Source organism: Pteropus medius, unplaced genomic scaffold, assembly GCF_902729225.1.
Source record: "Pteropus medius unplaced genomic scaffold, Ma_sr-lr_union100, whole genome shotgun sequence".
Taxonomy (NCBI): domain Eukaryota; kingdom Metazoa; phylum Chordata; class Mammalia; order Chiroptera; family Pteropodidae; genus Pteropus; species Pteropus medius.
Genome location: NW_024343733.1, coordinates 5654057 through 5671022, shown reverse-complemented (window position 1 = coordinate 5671022; position 16966 = coordinate 5654057). Strand labels below are relative to the sequence as shown.

General features: G+C 49.4%; 1 protein-coding gene across 3 annotated transcripts in view; it reads left to right on the top strand.

The window, feature by feature from the left end:
• Positions 1–16966, top strand: part of GCN1 (GCN1 activator of EIF2AK4) — a 52331-nt gene that overhangs the window by 26786 nt on the left and 8579 nt on the right. For all 3 annotated transcript variants that reach the window (XM_039868294.1, XM_039868295.1, XM_039868293.1), the window contains exons 28-49: positions 324–467; positions 1423–1550; positions 1720–1909; positions 2112–2182; positions 2821–2986; positions 3322–3516; positions 4436–4682; positions 5111–5232; positions 5586–5700; positions 6392–6571; positions 8768–8988; positions 10204–10272; positions 10466–10604; positions 10693–10889; positions 11087–11229; positions 12280–12397; positions 12508–12723; positions 14077–14241; positions 15599–15760; positions 16033–16125; positions 16341–16484; positions 16580–16849. In XM_039868294.1, the coding sequence (XP_039724228.1) occupies positions 324–467; positions 1423–1550; positions 1720–1909; positions 2112–2182; positions 2821–2986; positions 3322–3516; positions 4436–4682; positions 5111–5232; positions 5586–5700; positions 6392–6571; positions 8768–8988; positions 10204–10272; positions 10466–10604; positions 10693–10889; positions 11087–11229; positions 12280–12397; positions 12508–12723; positions 14077–14241; positions 15599–15760; positions 16033–16125; positions 16341–16484; positions 16580–16849 (3495 nt within the window). The remainder of the gene's footprint in view (positions 1–323; positions 468–1422; positions 1551–1719; positions 1910–2111; positions 2183–2820; positions 2987–3321; positions 3517–4435; positions 4683–5110; positions 5233–5585; positions 5701–6391; positions 6572–8767; positions 8989–10203; positions 10273–10465; positions 10605–10692; positions 10890–11086; positions 11230–12279; positions 12398–12507; positions 12724–14076; positions 14242–15598; positions 15761–16032; positions 16126–16340; positions 16485–16579; positions 16850–16966) is intronic.

Below are 16966 nucleotides of genomic sequence, written 5' to 3'. Positions count from 1 at the left end.
GTTGTTGCTGTGACTCGGTTTGTGACCCCAGCTGCAGGTCCTGGTGCTTGGGGTTGAGTCCTAGTTCTATCTCTCAGCCTTCACTTTTGAACTTGAATGGAAGGGCTGCTTTTGAAAGCCAGCCTGAGTGTTCTCACCTACCGAGGGGTTCTGCCATTGGCTTTGACCTGTAGCTGAAGTCTTAGTTCTAGTTGGGCTGTGGGTTGGGCGTTCTCAGTTCAGATCCTTCTCTGGGCCCCTAACCCATCACCTGGCACCCTGCCTGACTCCATAGTAGTAAATAATTTGCTGAACTGAGCCCAGTGGATCGATGTTCCCCTTAGGTTCTGGCTTCAGACACCCTGACCACCCTGTGTGCCAGCAGCAGTGGCAAGGATGGCTGTGCCTTTGCAGAGCAAGAAGAAGTAGACGTGCTGCTCTGTGCCTTGCAGTCCCCGTGTGCCAGCGTGAGGGACACTGCGCTGCGGGTACGTGCCCACTTCCTTGCAGGCCACCGCAGCATCCCTTATGGCTCTGCCACATGTGTTTGAGCTGCTTGAGGGACCTTTGAAAAAATGCTCCTCAGCCTGATGGGAGCTGTCTCACATCTACACCAGTGTGCCCTGGAGGTGGAGAGAAGATGTCACAGGGTGTAGGCTGGGGTCATTCTAGGAATTGGAACAACTAAGCAGTTGTCATGCTGTGTTGCCATCTACTTTTTCTTCACCTTGGAAGACTTCACATGATTTCCAATCTGGAATATGGGTCTTGGTACTTTTATAAATAGCTATAGTCATAGGGTTAGTTCATTTCTTCAACTTACCACCTTGTATGTAGCTTTTATTGGTACTTTTGGACCAAAAAAACTAAAGGATTCCTTTGAAGTATGAGACAGTGGTTCCCATACGCCAGTCTGCAGCCTCCCGCTTTTGATCAGTGACAAAGTTTTCACTGATTCTTGGTAAAATCGGAAAAACGATGCCAATGTGTTAAATTTTTCTTAAAGAGAAAACCAAGTGAATGTTTGTTTTCTGAGATTTTGTTTGTCTTGCATATGTAGAGTTAAATTTTAATTTTAGCATTAAAAAAGATTCTATTATTTCATAAAAGAGAAGCTATTTAAAGAGACAAAGCAGCTAGTGAGTTGAGCTCTTCACTGCCTAGACCCGTGCTGTTCAGTGGAACTTTCTGCAGTGATGGAAATACATATATCTATGCTGTCCAGTGCAGTACCCACTATCCTTTGTGTAGCTGTCGAGCCCTTGAAATGTGGCTGGTGTGACTAAGGAATTGTAGTTGATTTTAATTGATTTAACTTTGGAGGTCCACGTATGGCTGGTGGCTGCATCTTAGACAGCATAGTACTAGAGGGAGGCGAGGAGGCAGGTTGAGGGCTTTTCCAAAAGGTCATACCTCACATGGTCCAATTTCACTCCCTCTCAGGGGCTGACGGAACTCCACATGGTATTGCCAGCCCCTGATACCGACGAGAAAAATGGCCTGAATCTTCTGCGGAGGCTCTGGGTGGTCAAATTTGACAAGGAGGAAGAGATCCGGAAGCTGGCTGAGAGGTGAGAGCCATCGGAAGATTGTATTTTTTTGCTCCATCCTTTTTCCCCTCAGGAAATAACTAGACCCAGTGTGCTCAGTGTACAGCGAGAGAAGGTCCGAGTGGTCAGGTTTGGCAGGTGTGTGCTGTAGTTCACTGTTTGACCGGCCCTCTCCTTCTGTCCGCTGTAGGCTGTGGTCAACGATGGGCCTCGATCTGCAGCCAGACCTCTGCTCCTTGCTGATCGATGATGTTATTTATCATGAGGCAGCCGTGAGGCAGGCTGGGGCTGAAGCCCTCTCCCATGCCGTGGCACGGTACCAGCGGCAGGCGGCCGAGGTCATGGGCAGGCTCATGGAGATTTACCAGGAGAAGCTCTACGTGAGTAGCCTGTGTGCCCCGAAGTGGTCTGAGTGGTGTGGGGGTGGCTTGGACTCTGCTCTGACTTGCTTCAGATAGGAGTCTTAGAGCTCTTTACGGCTCAGGGTGGCTGGGACGGATCAGAGCCTCACACCTGGGGGCTGGCTTGCCTGGCTTGGCTGGGCAGAGCACTGCAGGGCATTTATCAACCTATCTGTTGCAGCGGCCGCCCCCAGTGCTGGATGCTTTGGGACGAGTGATCTCGGAATCTCCTCCAGATCAGTGGGAAGCCAGGTACCACAGTTGTCGCAGTCTTGTCCCATTCAGCATTGCCTGAGAGGTGGCAGGTTGGCTGGGCTGGATGCTGTGAGGACGCAGCACGGATTAATGAAACAGTGGAAGGAAAGGATAAGTAAGACCTTCCTCTGAGTCAGACTGGAGTTCAAGTGCTGGTTCCTCCCCTGCTAACTGTGGCCTTGGGCATTTTTCTCCTTTCCTCTGGGCTTCTATGTCCTCAGAGGTCCTTGGGGACCTTCTTACTGCTCTGTAGCTGAAAAGAATAATAGCACTTCACATTCGATTCCTTTACCTCTCTCTTTTCCCACAACCTACTCTGGAAGTAGAGGGGTGGGCATCACACTCACACTCACACATGGGGAAACAGAGGCAGAGTTAGTTCCCTGCCCAAGGTTACTCGGTAGGAGGGAAACTCCAGGAAGATGAGAGGTTTCTGTTTGGCGAATGGATTGTTCCAGATTATTGTGTAGACTGGTGGAGAAGCACTGGGCAGTGGGCTTCAGGCTGTGCTCTGCCCCCCAGAGTGGTTTGCTCCTGGAAGCCTCCCTCCTTGTGATGTACCGAGATAGATCCCACCAGCAGAGGGAGCTGCTGGCCGGCCCTTGCCCCTTAACACACTCCCACTTCTTTCGCAGGTGTGGCTTGGCTTTGGCCCTGAACAAGCTCTCCCAATGTTTAGACAGCTCTCAGGTGAAGCCACTCTTTCAGTTTTTTGTCCCTGATGCTCTCAATGACCGAAACGCCGATGTCCGGAAGTGCATGTTAGATGCAGCCCTTGCAACGCTCAACGCCCATGGGAAGGTAAAAGATTTCAGCCATCTGAGGGGCTGGGGAGAAGGCTGGGCCAAGGCAGGAGGTGGGGCTAAATAGTGGTGATGCAGGGAGGCTGAGTGCCAGAAATCCTTGCAGGGCGCTGGCCCCCATGGAAAATTTCATTTATGTTTCTTCTGAGCCAAAAAGACCCCAAAAGGGTGTTAAATTCTTATAAATCTGCTGCAGTTCTGCCAGAAAACTGGGAAACCTGCTGGCTTGTCAAGATTGGCTGTCCCAGAGCCGACTTGGGCTTGGTTCTTGGGCAGAGACGGTCATTCCCAGACATAGTCTGTAGAGTGCTATGGGTGCACTTGGCTTTTCAGGAGAACGTCAACTCGTTGCTGCCGGTATTCGAGGAGTTCCTAAAGGACGCACCCAACGACGCTAGCTACGACGCCGTGCGGCAGAGCGTGGTGGTTCTGATGGGGTCTCTGGCCAAGCACCTGGACAAGAGTGACCCCAAAGTGAAGCCCATTGTTGCCAAGCTCATTGCTGCCCTCTCCACCCCCTCCCAGCAGGTACCTGCCACCTGGCCTGAGGCACCAACTGCTAGGGTCAGAGTTGGGTATCAGGGTTCTGAAGGCCCAGTCTCTGCAAGGAGTCATCCCCCTCTTATAGGACAGCCTGTTACAGGCAAAAAGACCTCTGAATAAGTAGTTATTTTGTTCTAGTAGACCTAGATATATTTTTTTCCTACTCATCTACTGGTAGTCTTTTTTGCATTTAGTATAAATCTGGCACTAAGGATGCAAAGATTTAAAAAAAAAGACGGCTGCCTCTTCTGTCAGGCTTTCTTTGACTTTCTCTGTGTGTTTCGTATATGTTTCAGGGGCCTTTTAATGTAGCCTCCAAGCCAGAGTGCAAGGATTTTTTTTTCTTTTTTGAAAAATACATATATCTTCTGCAATTTGCATTTTGGACCAGCCAGAACGTCCTCATCAAATACAGGTTCACAGAACTATGGTCAAATAAATAGTTAGAAAACATGACTTGCAAAGGGTCCTGCCTGGGCCTCTGGCAGATCTGCCCTTGAGTTGGGCTTATGAGCTATGGCTGGAAGATGAGATTTTTAGTACCTTTTGGTACCACTGGGTTTGGGCCTGGCCTTGTAAGGCCCAGCCTGATTTCTCTGTGACTTTGACAAGTTTGAAAACTGGGAGATATGGAGGCACAGTAGTGTCTTTTGTCTGGATCTTTCTCTGTGAGTGTGTTTGGTCTTCCCAGACTTTCGATGCTCACGTCACCAGCAGATGTGCAGCCTGATAGGGTTCACGTCATACGTGTAACACTGTTTGCTTCTCTGATGCCCTGTGTTGTCAGAGTGGCTGAGATGGGGTTTGGGGACATCTAGTGGTGAGGTACTGTGTAGGACTGTGTCAGCCACTAGGAAAGGCTGTGGTTCCTGGTGGTTCCTGATGAGTTGGGCCCCTCCCATAGGTCCAGGAATCTGTGGCCAGCTGCTTGCCACCCCTCGTGCCAGCCATCAAGGAAGACGCAGGAGGGATGATCCAGAAGCTGATGCAGCAGCTATTGGAGTCAGACAAGTATGCGGAACGCAAAGGGGCTGCATACGGGCTGGCAGGCCTGGTGAAGGGCCTGGGTATCTTGTCGCTAAAGCAGCAGGAAATGATGGCAGCACTGACCGATGCCATCCAGGATAAGAAGAACTTCCGCCGGCGAGAGGGTGAGTGTCTCTGAGCTGGGGGCTGCCCAACATGGGACATCAGTCCCCACAGCTGCCTTGGGGAAGAATCCAGCCTTTCCTTTCCCTCTGAAGGGCTGGTGTTTTTGTGTGGGCTGCAGAGAGGCAGCTGTGTGTCACCCATTCCATCTGGTCCTTGCTGATGTGGCCTGGACTTTCTGATTCAGCAACACTCTTAGCTGAGACAGATTTTGCCTCTCTGGCTGTTAGTGCCAAGAAGCGATAGATGCTCCCTTCCTCCCTCCCCCTTTCTGTTCAGCCATCTCCCTGCTCTGGGGGATGCAGGGTGTGCTGCTCCCTGTGAGGCAGCCACTTCAGTCTCACAGCTGCCCTGAGTGTTTCTAGAGGGTGAGCAGGTGGCAGGGAGGTTGTCCCATGGTGCCCCAGCTGTCCTGCCTTCTCTTCCCCAGGAGCCCTCTTTGCCTTTGAGATGCTCTGCACCATGCTGGGGAAACTCTTCGAGCCATACGTGGTTCACGTGCTGCCCCATCTGCTTCTGTGCTTCGGGGATGGGAACCAGTATGTACGTGAGGTAAGTCCTGAGGCTGCGCATGAAAACTGCTGGCAGCAGGGGATGGCTGCCGGTGTGAGACTCAGCAGGGAACCTGAGGCGGTGTAAGGCCCCCGCCACCAGAATCCCTTCTGCCTGCATATTGGGCCCTGGTTACTAATATGGACTCCTCTGGTTCCCAGTAAAGTAGTGAAGCTTTATGAGATGAGACACCGTGTCCCTCCTCCTCAGCTGAATCTGGAGGCCCAGGCAAAGGGTCTGACATAGTAGACTCCCAATAAGTGTTGGTTACTGGGGGAACACTTGGCCTACTGTCAGGCCTTGACCCTTGCTTGCACAAGGAGGCCCCTGAATGCCTTTTCTCCTCCCTTGAGGCTGCAGATGATTGTGCCAAGGCTGTGATGAGCAACCTGAGTGCTCACGGGGTGAAGCTGGTGCTCCCCTCCTTATTGGCTGCCCTGGAGGAGGAATCCTGGAGGACCAAAGCTGGTAAGGCCGCTCCTTTCCGTGTCTCAGTCTCAACTTCCTGTTCTGAAAGCTGGGCCTGCGGGGTTTCCAGGTAGCAACAGCTCTTGTCCTGTGCATGTGCTCCCCAGCTCAGAGGTAAAGCCAGGACTCTGTGCCCCTAGGCAGCCCAGTCCTTCCAAAAGTTTGTGTGCTTACTGCAAACAACAGGCCTCCAACAGAAGCCACAGCCCTAAATCAGGAAATCCCAGAGCTTTAAAGCTAGTCTGTGGCTAGTTCTGTGGTTTTAAAGCTTTTCTCCCCATTAAACCCTTTTAAAAAAATGTAATCGTATCTGGAATCCTAATATGCAAAAGAGATGCCAGCAAAGCTGCTGTGGTTTGCGGAGGGCAAGGTCTAGGGCCCTCTCAATTGGCTTTTCCCTGGGTCCTTCAGGCTTCCCTGAGTTTAAAAAATCATGGATCTAAATCGGTTCCCTCATATGTGAATGAGAAGACCGAGGTCAGAGAAAATCAGTGACTTGGCCTTGGATCACTGCCAGGACTAAGCCAGATCTCCCTGATCCCGGTCTCTGCTGGAGCTGGTCCCCTCTGCCCTCCTTCTGGGGACTGCTTGAGCACAGTCTGCAGAGGAGCAGACTGGTTGTCCCTTGCCTGGCAGTCAGCCCAGGTGACTCTTGGCCTGTGTTCAGTGAGCGTGTGTCTGCTGTCTGCAGGGTCGGTGGAGTTGCTGGGAGCCATGGCATACTGTGCTCCCAAACAGCTGTCGTCCTGCTTGCCTAACATTGTGCCCAAGCTCACGGAGGTGCTGACTGACTCCCACGTCAAAGTGCAGAAGGCTGGACAGCAGGCGCTCAGGCAGATCGGCTCTGTCATCAGGAACCCGGAGATCTTGGGTATGTCTCTTCCATGGAGGCACTGGCCCCGGCTCCTCCTCTTGTCTCTGGACACTGCAGAGAACATGCACCCCAATTCAGCAGAGATTTTTGCCCTCTGATGACAGATATGTTCACAGTGAAATAAGCTCTAAATTCTGGGAAGCCGTTTTCCTAACATAAGAAGTTAGAAAGTAGTTTGGAAGTGGTCTGTTTTCCTGCTGGTTTAGAGCAGTCGCCATTGACTGCACAGGTAGGGAAACTGAGTTATCGGCTCAGAAGCACCTTGATTCTGAGAGAACCCTGTGCACTAAGCTGCGCCCTGAGGTCAACAGAATTGAGTGACGAGCTATGGACCCCGTCAGCATCCTCTGAAGTGTTAGGTTCTTTGAGAACTTTCTAATTTATCTTATTCCAGGAGACCTGTCATAGAGGAGAAAGTTAGGGATAGGTTATTTCCCTTAAGTGTAGTATGATTCTTTAGTATAATTCTTTTTTGAGTGATAGGAAGAAGTTGATTTCTAGAAACAAAACCCAGCCAGCCACTTGACTAGCTCATCACTTGTTAAATTTTAAGCTTCAGTGTGGAGCATCAGCGTCCATTCAGTGTACTTCAGCTGGGGTATTACTAAATTTTTTTTTGTTCACAAAATGATGGGACTTTTTGTTTATTTTTGTTTTTTAGGGGATGACTAGGTATACTTGGATTTTCTTGTTGTTCTTCAAATGTCCAACAGCCCTGGTGATTTCTGAGGCCCAGAATAGTCTCATCTCTATCAAATGAGTAGAAGTTCTTCATTTTGAGAATCCAGCCTGCATATTTTTTTTTTAAAATTGAGATATAATTTGCATAACATAAAAATTCACTTTTTAAAAATGTTTAATTCAGTGGTTTTTTTGTATGTTCACAAAATTATGTGAGCATCATGACTCTCTAGTTCTAGAACATATTCATCACCCCAAAAAGAAACCCCATGTCCATTAACATTCAGTCTTCATATCCTCCCCTAGCTCCAGTCACTAATCTATTTTGTTTCTGGTTTGCCTGTTCTGAACATTTTATGTAAATCATACAATACACGGCCTTTGCGTGTGGCTTCTTGCACTTAGCGTAATGTTTTCAAGGTTCATTTACATTGTAGCATGTATCAGTACTTCATTCCTTTTTATGGTCCAGTAATATTCTGTTGTTCCTGTGGACCACGGTTTGTTTATCTGTTCATCTGTTGATGGATATTTGGGTCGTTTCTACTTTTTGGTTTTTAAGAATAGTGCTGCTATGAACATTTCTGTACAGTTTTTTTTTCGTTTTGTAGGCATGTTTTTGGTTCTTTTGGTTACATACCTAGGAATGGGATTGCTTGGTCTTATGATAACTGTTTAACTTTTTAAGTAACTTCTAGGTCATTTTTCAAAGCACTGTACTGCTTGATGTTCCCGGCAGCAATGTGTGAGAATTCCAGTTTCCAACACTGTTGTTGTCTGCAGAACCAGCACTTTGGTTACAGCCATCCTAGTGGATGCAAGTGGCATTTCATTGTGGTTTTAATTTGCATTTCCCTCATGTCCAGCGATGTTGAACGTCTTGTGCTTATTGGTCATTTGCATATCTTCTTTGGAAAACTTTCTGCACATCTTCTGCCCATTTTAAAATTGGATTATTAGTTTGTTTGTTTGTTTTTTAATTGTTGACCACCAGGATGGGGCTTTATAGTGGTTGAATTCCCTGGGCTTGTAGAAAAGATAAGCCAGGTATTACTTGGAATTCCTTCTGCCGAGCCGAATTTGAGAGCTCATTTTTTCTGGGCTTAGCGGCTCTGAGCATGGTGTGGTTCACCCCCACCACTGGTTTGAAGGCTTTTGGTGTTCAAAGGTTTTTTTCGCAAAACCACTTTAGGTTGCTGCTTTCTGAATAAGGTTGGTAGTATCCGAGCAGCTCTCCTGTGGAGGCCCAGCACCATGACTACAGCTGAGTGCCTACTGGAGCCAGCCCACAGGGGTCCGCCAGAGCACAGCTCCGTGCTGCAAAGGGATGACAGCCGCAGCCTCCACACACTTCCTCCTGGTGGAGCAAGGATTGCTCTTTTCAGGCAGGCTGGCTTCCTGAGCTGGTGACTTGTGGGGCTCCAGAGACTCCTTTCTCTTCTGATTCCTCTAGTTCTGGGGACCCGGTGGCTTTGCGTATAAACCCAGCTCTCTTCTGTTTCGATCATGCAGCCATTGCCCCCGTTCTGCTGGATGCCCTGACAGACCCCTCCAGGAAGACCCAGAAGTGCTTGCAGACCCTGCTGGACACCAAGTTTGTTCACTTCATTGATGCTCCGTCCCTGGCCCTCATCATGCCCATCGTCCAGAGAGCCTTCCAGGACCGGTCCACGGACACGCGGAAGATGGCAGCCCAGATCATTGGCAACATGTACTCCCTCACGGACCAGAAGGTAGCAGCCTGGCTGGGGCTGGAACAGGACAGACCAGTAGATGCTGGTTTAGGGCACAGAGCCCTTGCATAGTAGACATCTGAGGGTGCGGACATTGGGTCCCTGGTTATGTTCTGGGGGAGAAACGGACCATTTTGGGGTAGAGGATGGCAATCTGGGCTCTCTGGGCATCTTGCAGAGCACGGTGTTCAGGTCCTTGTTAGCTCAGCCCCAGGGGAGACTCATCCCAGTGGGCTCCTTTTACAGACTGAGGTGGAGGAAAGGTCCAGCCTCACCTTTGACCTTTCAGGTGTGTGGGCAAAGTGGCTGCTAATTTGATTGCAGTGTTTTCTTATTTTAAGCATTTACTTCTATAAGCCTCTCAGGAAATTAGGGGAAATTGACTTTGTTTATTTCTTTGTTTACTTGCTCCCAAGGGCTTTCATGTATGATGTTACTATCTCCTTCAGCTCTACTTGGCTTACTGAGCTATGGGCACGAGAAAGTAGGAAAGTTATGTCGATCCTAGAAAATTGGGAACTTGAAAAATCGGAAAAACAAAAAATTGTGACCATAATCCTTCAATGCTAAAACGATTCCTGTTAATGTTTTTTATTACATTTAAAAAATTATGTTCCTAAACATAAACTTATTTCCAAGTTTTAACAAGTTATTCTTAATGATTTTGAACAATTATGTAATATTCCAATACGTTTACATACTATAACTTACATAATTCTATCATTGGTTATATAGTATCCAAGGTTTTTTGTTATTTCAAATGTTGCTGCCATGAGCATAAGGCTTTTTCTATATTTAAAACTGTTCCTTAAAGCTGAATGCTATATTAAGAGACACAAACCTTTTAAGGTGAAGAAAGGGAAGATAATGCAGTTCTGGAAGGAAACTGCCAGAAATCATTTCCTAAAGATTCCAGGGACTAGGCAGGCCTCGGGCCCAAGAGACGAGCAGGAGGAGTAAGAGCATTAAAGTGTAGCTGGTGGCTCTCTTGCCATCTCGAAGATGAGCCTTAAGTCTTTAGAGGTTTCTCTGTATAGTTGCACGGCGACTTCAAAAGACCAGCCAGTTCCCGTTCCCCCACCTGTACTGGGAGCACTCCTGCTGAGCGTTCCGTTCCTTGTCAGCAGAAAGGCGAGGGCAGGGTCCATAGCAGAGTGGATTCTGGAGAAAGCAGGAGTCAGGTCTCCATCTGAGTCGCCTCTTGTTTTGTTGCAGGACTTGGCTCCTTACCTGCCAAGCGTGACACCTGGCCTGAAAGCCTCTCTTTTGGACCCTGTACCTGAGGTGAGTCTGGGAGGAGATGGTGCAGGAGCTCATTATTTTAGCCCAGTCCCCAGAAAATTGATTCCTGAGAATTCCCTAGAAACTGCTTTTGTGTTTGTCTGGTAAAGGGACAGAGACCTAAGGGACCCCTCCTTACTGGTCACTGAGTTTTGAGTCACTTCTTCTCCCTGTTTCTGCTCTCGGTACCTGACAGGTGCGGACAGTGTCTGCAAAGGCTCTTGGGGCCATGGTCAAGGGCATGGGGGAGTCGTGCTTTGAGGACTTGCTGCCGTGGCTAATGGAGACATTGACCTATGAGCAGAGCTCCGTGGATCGCTCAGGCGCTGCGCAAGGTGAGGCCAGCGCAGGCCTAGGGGTCAGTCCGGAATGCCCTCTAGGGGCCCTCAGATCCAGTGAGTTCATTCTGTCCTTTCATTGCAGGGCTGGCTGAGGTCATGGCTGGCTTGGGGGTAGAGAAGTTGGAGAAGCTGATGCCAGAAATTGTGGCTACAGCCAGCAAAGTGGACATTGCACCCCACGTCCGAGATGGCTACATCATGATGTTCAACTACCTACCCATCACCTTCGGGGACAAGTTCACTCCTTATGTGGGGCCCATCATCCCATGTATCCTCAAAGTAGGCACCGATGCCCATGCTGAGGAGAGCATTACTGAGGAGGGCAGGGTGCACATGCTCTCCTGGGGGCGAGGGCTCCCTGCCGATGGGCTGGGTGGCAGGAGCCCTCATCTTGCTGTTTTGGGAGTCCCATTTCTTTTTTGGGTCTGGGTGCCTGGAAGAGGCAGCCCTGGCTGACCCACCCTCCGTGTGCATAGGCTCTTGCTGATGAGAATGAGTTCGTGCGTGATACCGCCCTACGTGCGGGCCAGCGGGTCATCTCCATGTACGCCGAGACAGCCATCGCCCTGCTGCTGCCCCAGCTGGAGCAAGGCCTCTTTGACGACCTCTGGAGAATAAGGTAAGAACTGGGGCACAAAGACCCAGGGACCCCAACTTTGCACTGTGGGGACTGTAATTGAGAAACGAAGAGCTGAATGTTGCCAAGAACTTTCAACTTTCTCCAGACCCTCCATTTTGTAACTTTCCAGTTCCCTGTAGTAGTATCTTCTTTTAAAAAGTTCTCTCTATTCAGTTCTTCAGTTGTGTTAAAGTTTTAAATGCGAATACTTTTAATCTGGGAATTTTACTTCTAGGAATTTATTCCAAGGATAGATTGTTTCCAAGAGCTTAAAGATGTATATAGAAGGATGTTTGTTGCAGTATTATCATTTGAAAAATTGGAGATTAGTTTAAAAAAGTCACAGCACATCCACACTGTGAGCTTTTATTCAGCCATTACAAAAAATGATATCAGAAACTGTGTCAGCCGACGGAGGAAGCTCCTCAGCCTATGGTTGACATAGCAGTGTGGGCTGTGGCTCAGCGCATGTGAGGCGGGCTTACCTCCTGCCCTGTGTGGGGTAGTGTGTGTCTTTGTAGCAGGCGCTGTGTACAAAGGTTTCACTGGAGTGTCAGGCCGATTGCCTGGGTCTTGGGGTTTGGGCGATTCTTCATACTCAGTCTCTTTATATTTTTTATGATCATTATATCTTTTTATGATCATTTATATCTTTTATGATCATTAAAAACAATAAATCTCACTTAATTCGAAAAGAAGAAACGTTTATCCTTCTAGGACTCTTCTGATGCCTCCACTTCTAATGAGTAGCATTCCTGATTTCCTGTTAATGCTTCTCTCTGTACTCTCACTTTTTTGTAACTTTTTATTATAGAAATTTTCACATACTCTTTTTAAAAGTGTATATTCTTCCCTATTATTAAAGTTTATTGGTAGAAAACTTGGCAAGAAAATATGTGGGAAAGTGTAAAGAAATGAAAATCGCCTAACTTTTCTCCCATTCCAAGATAACCACCATGAATATTTTGGGTGTATTTCCTCACATTGCTTGTTTGTGCCTTGAGACTGCCCCTTGTGGCTGTGTCACTCTGTTCTTGGCACCCTTCTCAGGTTCAGCTCTGTTCAGCTCCTCGGGGATCTCCTGTTCCACATCTCAGGCGTCACCGGAAAGATGACCACGGAAACTGCCTCTGAAGATGATAACTTTGGAACTGCCCAGTCCAACAAGGTGTGTGCCTTGAGTCAGTTTTCTTCCGCTGGTGGCAGGGGTATGCCCAGACATTCATGCTGTGGGGGCTTCACCACGCTGTGTTCTCGGTTATTCTCCTCTTGCTGCAGGCAATCATTACTGCCCTGGGGGTAGATCGGCGGAACCGAGTGTTGGCAGGGCTGTACATGGGTCGCTCGGACACCCAGCTGGTCGTGCGGCAAGCATCCCTGCACGTCTGGAAGATCGTGGTCTCCAATACCCCCCGCACCTTGCGTGAGATCCTGCCCACACTCTTCGGGCTGCTCTTGGGTTTCTTGGCCAGCACGTGTGCAGATAAGAGAACGGTAAGTTTCCCAGGCCTTGCTTCTGACCCTGATGTCTCCTTTCAGAGGCTATAGAAAGTTGAGTCTGCAGAGACTGGGATTCTGGGGTCCCAGGTATAATAGAGCAGGGGTCCCCAATCTTAGGGCTGTAGACCAGTATCGCTCTGTGGCCTGTTAGAAACCAGGCCGCACAGCAGGAGGCGAATAGCAGGCAGGCGAGCAAATCTTCATCTGTATTTGCAGCCGCTCCCCAGCACTAGCATCACCGCCTCAGCTCCACTTCAAGTCATCAGGCATTAGATTCTTAGAGGAGCACTGGTTCTTGGTACCAAAAAGGTCGGAGACCGCTGTATAGGGAACATTTATTTATTTACTTAGTCGTTCAACAAATATTTATTGTGCCTACTTTGTGCTAAGTGAAGTCATAAGACCCGGAATATGATGGAGAAGAAAGACAGCCTCATTCCTTGTCCTTGTGCAGCTACAGTCGGTAGAGGAGATTGATGGTAATCAAATAATCACGCAAACGCATGTCGATAAAACTATGGCAAGTGCTACATGGTACTCCAAATGCTTTTAACAGGGCCATTTGACCTAGCTGGTGTGTGGGGGGTGTTAGGAAAGGCTTCTCAGAAGAAATGATACTCGAAGATGAAAGATGAATAAGCACTAATCAGGTGAGGAGGTGATGAAGGGCTATTCTAAACAGAAGGACTAGTGCTTCAGATATAAGGACAGGATGTGCAAAGGCCCTGTGGTGGGCAGGAACATGGCCAACAGTAAGGGCTAAGCAAAGGCCAGTGTGGGTCTGGAGTGAGAGAGCAGGGAGGAGCAAGCATGGTGTGAGATAAGGCTGATGTGCCATTTTAGGGTGAGCAGTGTTCATGAGTGGGTGGAGGGGCCCAGCCTGGGCTGGTTATTTCTGCCAGTCCCCTTTGACCCACTCCCAGCCCCCATCCCTGGCAAGCAAACTGCATATTTGTCTCTAAAGAAGGGTTTGCATGAGGCCTCAGAGGAGATGGTTTTTTTCCTAAAACATTTGTTCCAAATTTAGCTCCCCTTAGGCAAGAGCACGGGGTTAAGTGACTTCTAGGCTGTAGTTTTCAATCCAGGGAAATTGGCCCTTGGGTGGGCAGCATATGCTGAATTTCCTGTTCATCTGTGAGGTTCCGGCTCTTGCTTTAGGTTGTGTAGGTGTGTGTAACTCAAAGAGATAATTTTATTTTATAGTGTGGCAAGTACCCTGGGGGCTCTTCGGGGGTAAGAGCATTTGGGGAAGTTAAGTCAGTGAGTCAGATAATGTCTAGGAGGTTCCAGGGCCCTCATTCTGGAGCTTGCAGGGAATTGATGTCCTGGCTTGATCTCTGCTGACAGATTGCAGCAAGGACATTAGGAGATCTTGTCCGGAAGTTAGGAGAGAAAATCCTCCCCGAGATCATCCCCATCCTTGAGGAAGGCCTGAGGTCTCAGAAGAGTGATGAGAGGCAGGGTGTGTGCATTGGGCTGAGCGAGATCATGAAATCCACCAGCCGGGACGCTGTGAGTATCTCCTAAGGGCCCCGCAGGCCCTGCACCTGCAAGTGACCTCACTTAGGGGGCTGGCGATGGGAGGAGGCTACGGAAGAAGCTGCACCACTAGGGACACTTTCTTCAGCCTTGCTTCACCTGAGTGAAGACATGCAAACCTCACTCTGGAGGGTGCTGCCGGCAGCAGGGCGCTGTTGGGGCCACATGGGGTCTAGAGTTTCCCTCCTCTCAGCTTTTTTTTTTTATCAGATCTGCTGGCTAAGAACGAAGCGATTTCAAGGCCTTGAATGGCCTTTGGAAATTGGAGATGATCTTTTTCTCACCACTCGTGAGGTAGCTCCAGGTTGATCCCTTATATGTCACTATATCAGTTAAAATGTGGTACCCAAGCAGGGACAGGAGGGAATGCACTGTGTGTGTGAGTGGCAGAGGGTGGCAGGAGCAGGAGGGGCATGCAGTCACTCTTAGAAGGAGTGGAGTAGATGAGAGGAACTACCCCGTGGGTGGAAACGGATCATCTCCAGCAATAGTATTGTTTTCCATAGTAGCGACATTCGGCAGGTTTGGAGTCCTTTTCGCTCACCTTACTTTCTAAGGTAGTTGATCCCCAGAAGATTCCCGGGGAGCAAGCTGAGTGTGTATACAGACTTTCGATTGGGAGGAAAGCCCCAAAGTGATTAAGTGGGAGGTCAGTCAGAAATGTAAGCCAGTCGCTTAGCGTGGACCTCCTCACCTGATTTACTGGATCCCCTTCTGTGTGTATCATAAAAGTGTCACATTGGGGGTTTATATTTGCATTTGGCAGAGAATACAAATAAATTTTGTCCCCAGATAGCGTTGTGATTCATTGAATGGTCACCGAGTCCCTCAAAGCCTGCGGCCCTTAGGTTCTTAGTGAGCTTTGCTTTGGCGGAATCGGTTACAAGGGGAACAGAGCTGTCCTTGGCCTTGCTGTAGCCCCAAGACTTCTTAAAGGAGTATATATTTGAGATGGATTTGAAGAAGAACTTGGGGTTTTCCAACAGGATAAGCAAAAGAAAGAGTTGGGGGACAGGGGGCCACTTCACGCAGGGCCTCACCGTGGGAATGCCGTTGGAGTTCCTGCAGGAGACAGAGAGTATCTGGAGGCCTCACCCCAAAAAATCAAGCTATTAATTATTAGCCCTGGGTTAGACGCCTCAGGGGTAGACTACACATCATCTCCACTTTTTTATACTTGCACATTTTTACAGAAAAGAGCTACGTTAAAAGTTAAGCCATAGAAATGGTGATGGCCTGGCTGAGCCAGACTTTCTTGCTGTCCTCCCTTGCTTGCTTCCCCTCCCTCCTTGCCTCTGCCGCATTGGGTACAGTGCCCGTGCTGTTGCAGGTGCTGTATTTCTCTGAGTCCCTTGTGCCCACGGCGAGGAAGGCTTTGTGTGACCCGCTAGAGGAGGTCAGGGAGGCGGCGGCCAAGACCTTTGAGCAGCTGCACTCCACCATCGGCCACCAGGCTCTGGAGGACATCCTTCCATTTTTACTGAAGCAGCTGGTGAGTGGATCTGCCACACACCTACCAGTTTGGCTTTCACTGTCTTTGTAGAAGCAAAACGCAGGGGGCTTGTTCTGCCAAGGCAGCCGCGGTGTAGGCCCTGGGGGGTGGCTGCAGATTTGGCTCTGTGCTTCTCTGTCGATAGTCAGTGAATGTGGGTGCAGTGGGAGGAGGGAGGAAAGTGGAGAAGGAAGTCGGTGGTGGCTGGTCCATATAGCAGAGATGGGGACAGGAGCCAGCTCCTCAGCGGTGCCCCCAATGTCCCTCTGCAGGATGATGAGGAGGTGTCAGAATTTGCCTTGGACGGTCTGAAGCAAGTCATGGCCATCAAGAGTCGTGTGGTGCTGCCCTACCTCGTGCCCAAGGTACATCCCAGCACATGGCAACCCTCTGGCCCAGAAGCCATGGCCACATCATTGTTCCTGGGCCTCTGAACTCAGATGTTTGGGGAGGCGGATGTGGGTGCTGGATGACCCAGAGCAGCCGCTTGGCCCTGAATAGAGAGGACGGGCTCTCCCAGAGCCTAGTGCAAGCAGCACGGGCAGTGGTCTTTGAGTTGATGGTGCTCATCATTCTGCAGCTGACAACTCCGCCTGTCAATACCCGGGTGCTGGCCTTCCTTTCATCTGTGGCAGGCGACGCCTTGACCCGTCATCTTGGAGTGATTCTCCCGGCAGTCATGTTGGCCCTGAAGGAGAAGCTTGGGACTCCAGACGAGCAACTGGTGAGTGTCATGATCACTCCCGTCGGCTTTCTAATGGCCGTCTTGTCCTACCTTGGAGGAGCTGTGCTCAGCTCAGGTTTCTCCCATGGTTTTAGGAGATGGCCAACTGTCAGGCCGTGATCCTCTCAGTAGAGGATGATATTGGGCACCGGATCATCATCGAGGACCTGTTGGAAGCCACCCGTAGCCCTGAGGTGGGCATGAGGCAAGCCGCTGCCATCATCCTCAACATCTATTGTTCCCGCTCAAAGGCGGACTATACTTGCCACCTGCGGAGCCTGGTCTCGGGCCTGATCCGCCTCTTTAACGACTCCAGCTCTGTGGTTCTGGAGGAAAGCTGGGATGCCCTGAATGCCATCACCAAGGTGAGGGGACTTTGGCCCCACAACCAACTTTTGACTGTAGGTAGTTTCAGTTGCTTATAAGACTAGACTCTTTAAAAAATACCTGTGTACTTGTCACCTAGCTTCAACATTTATCAG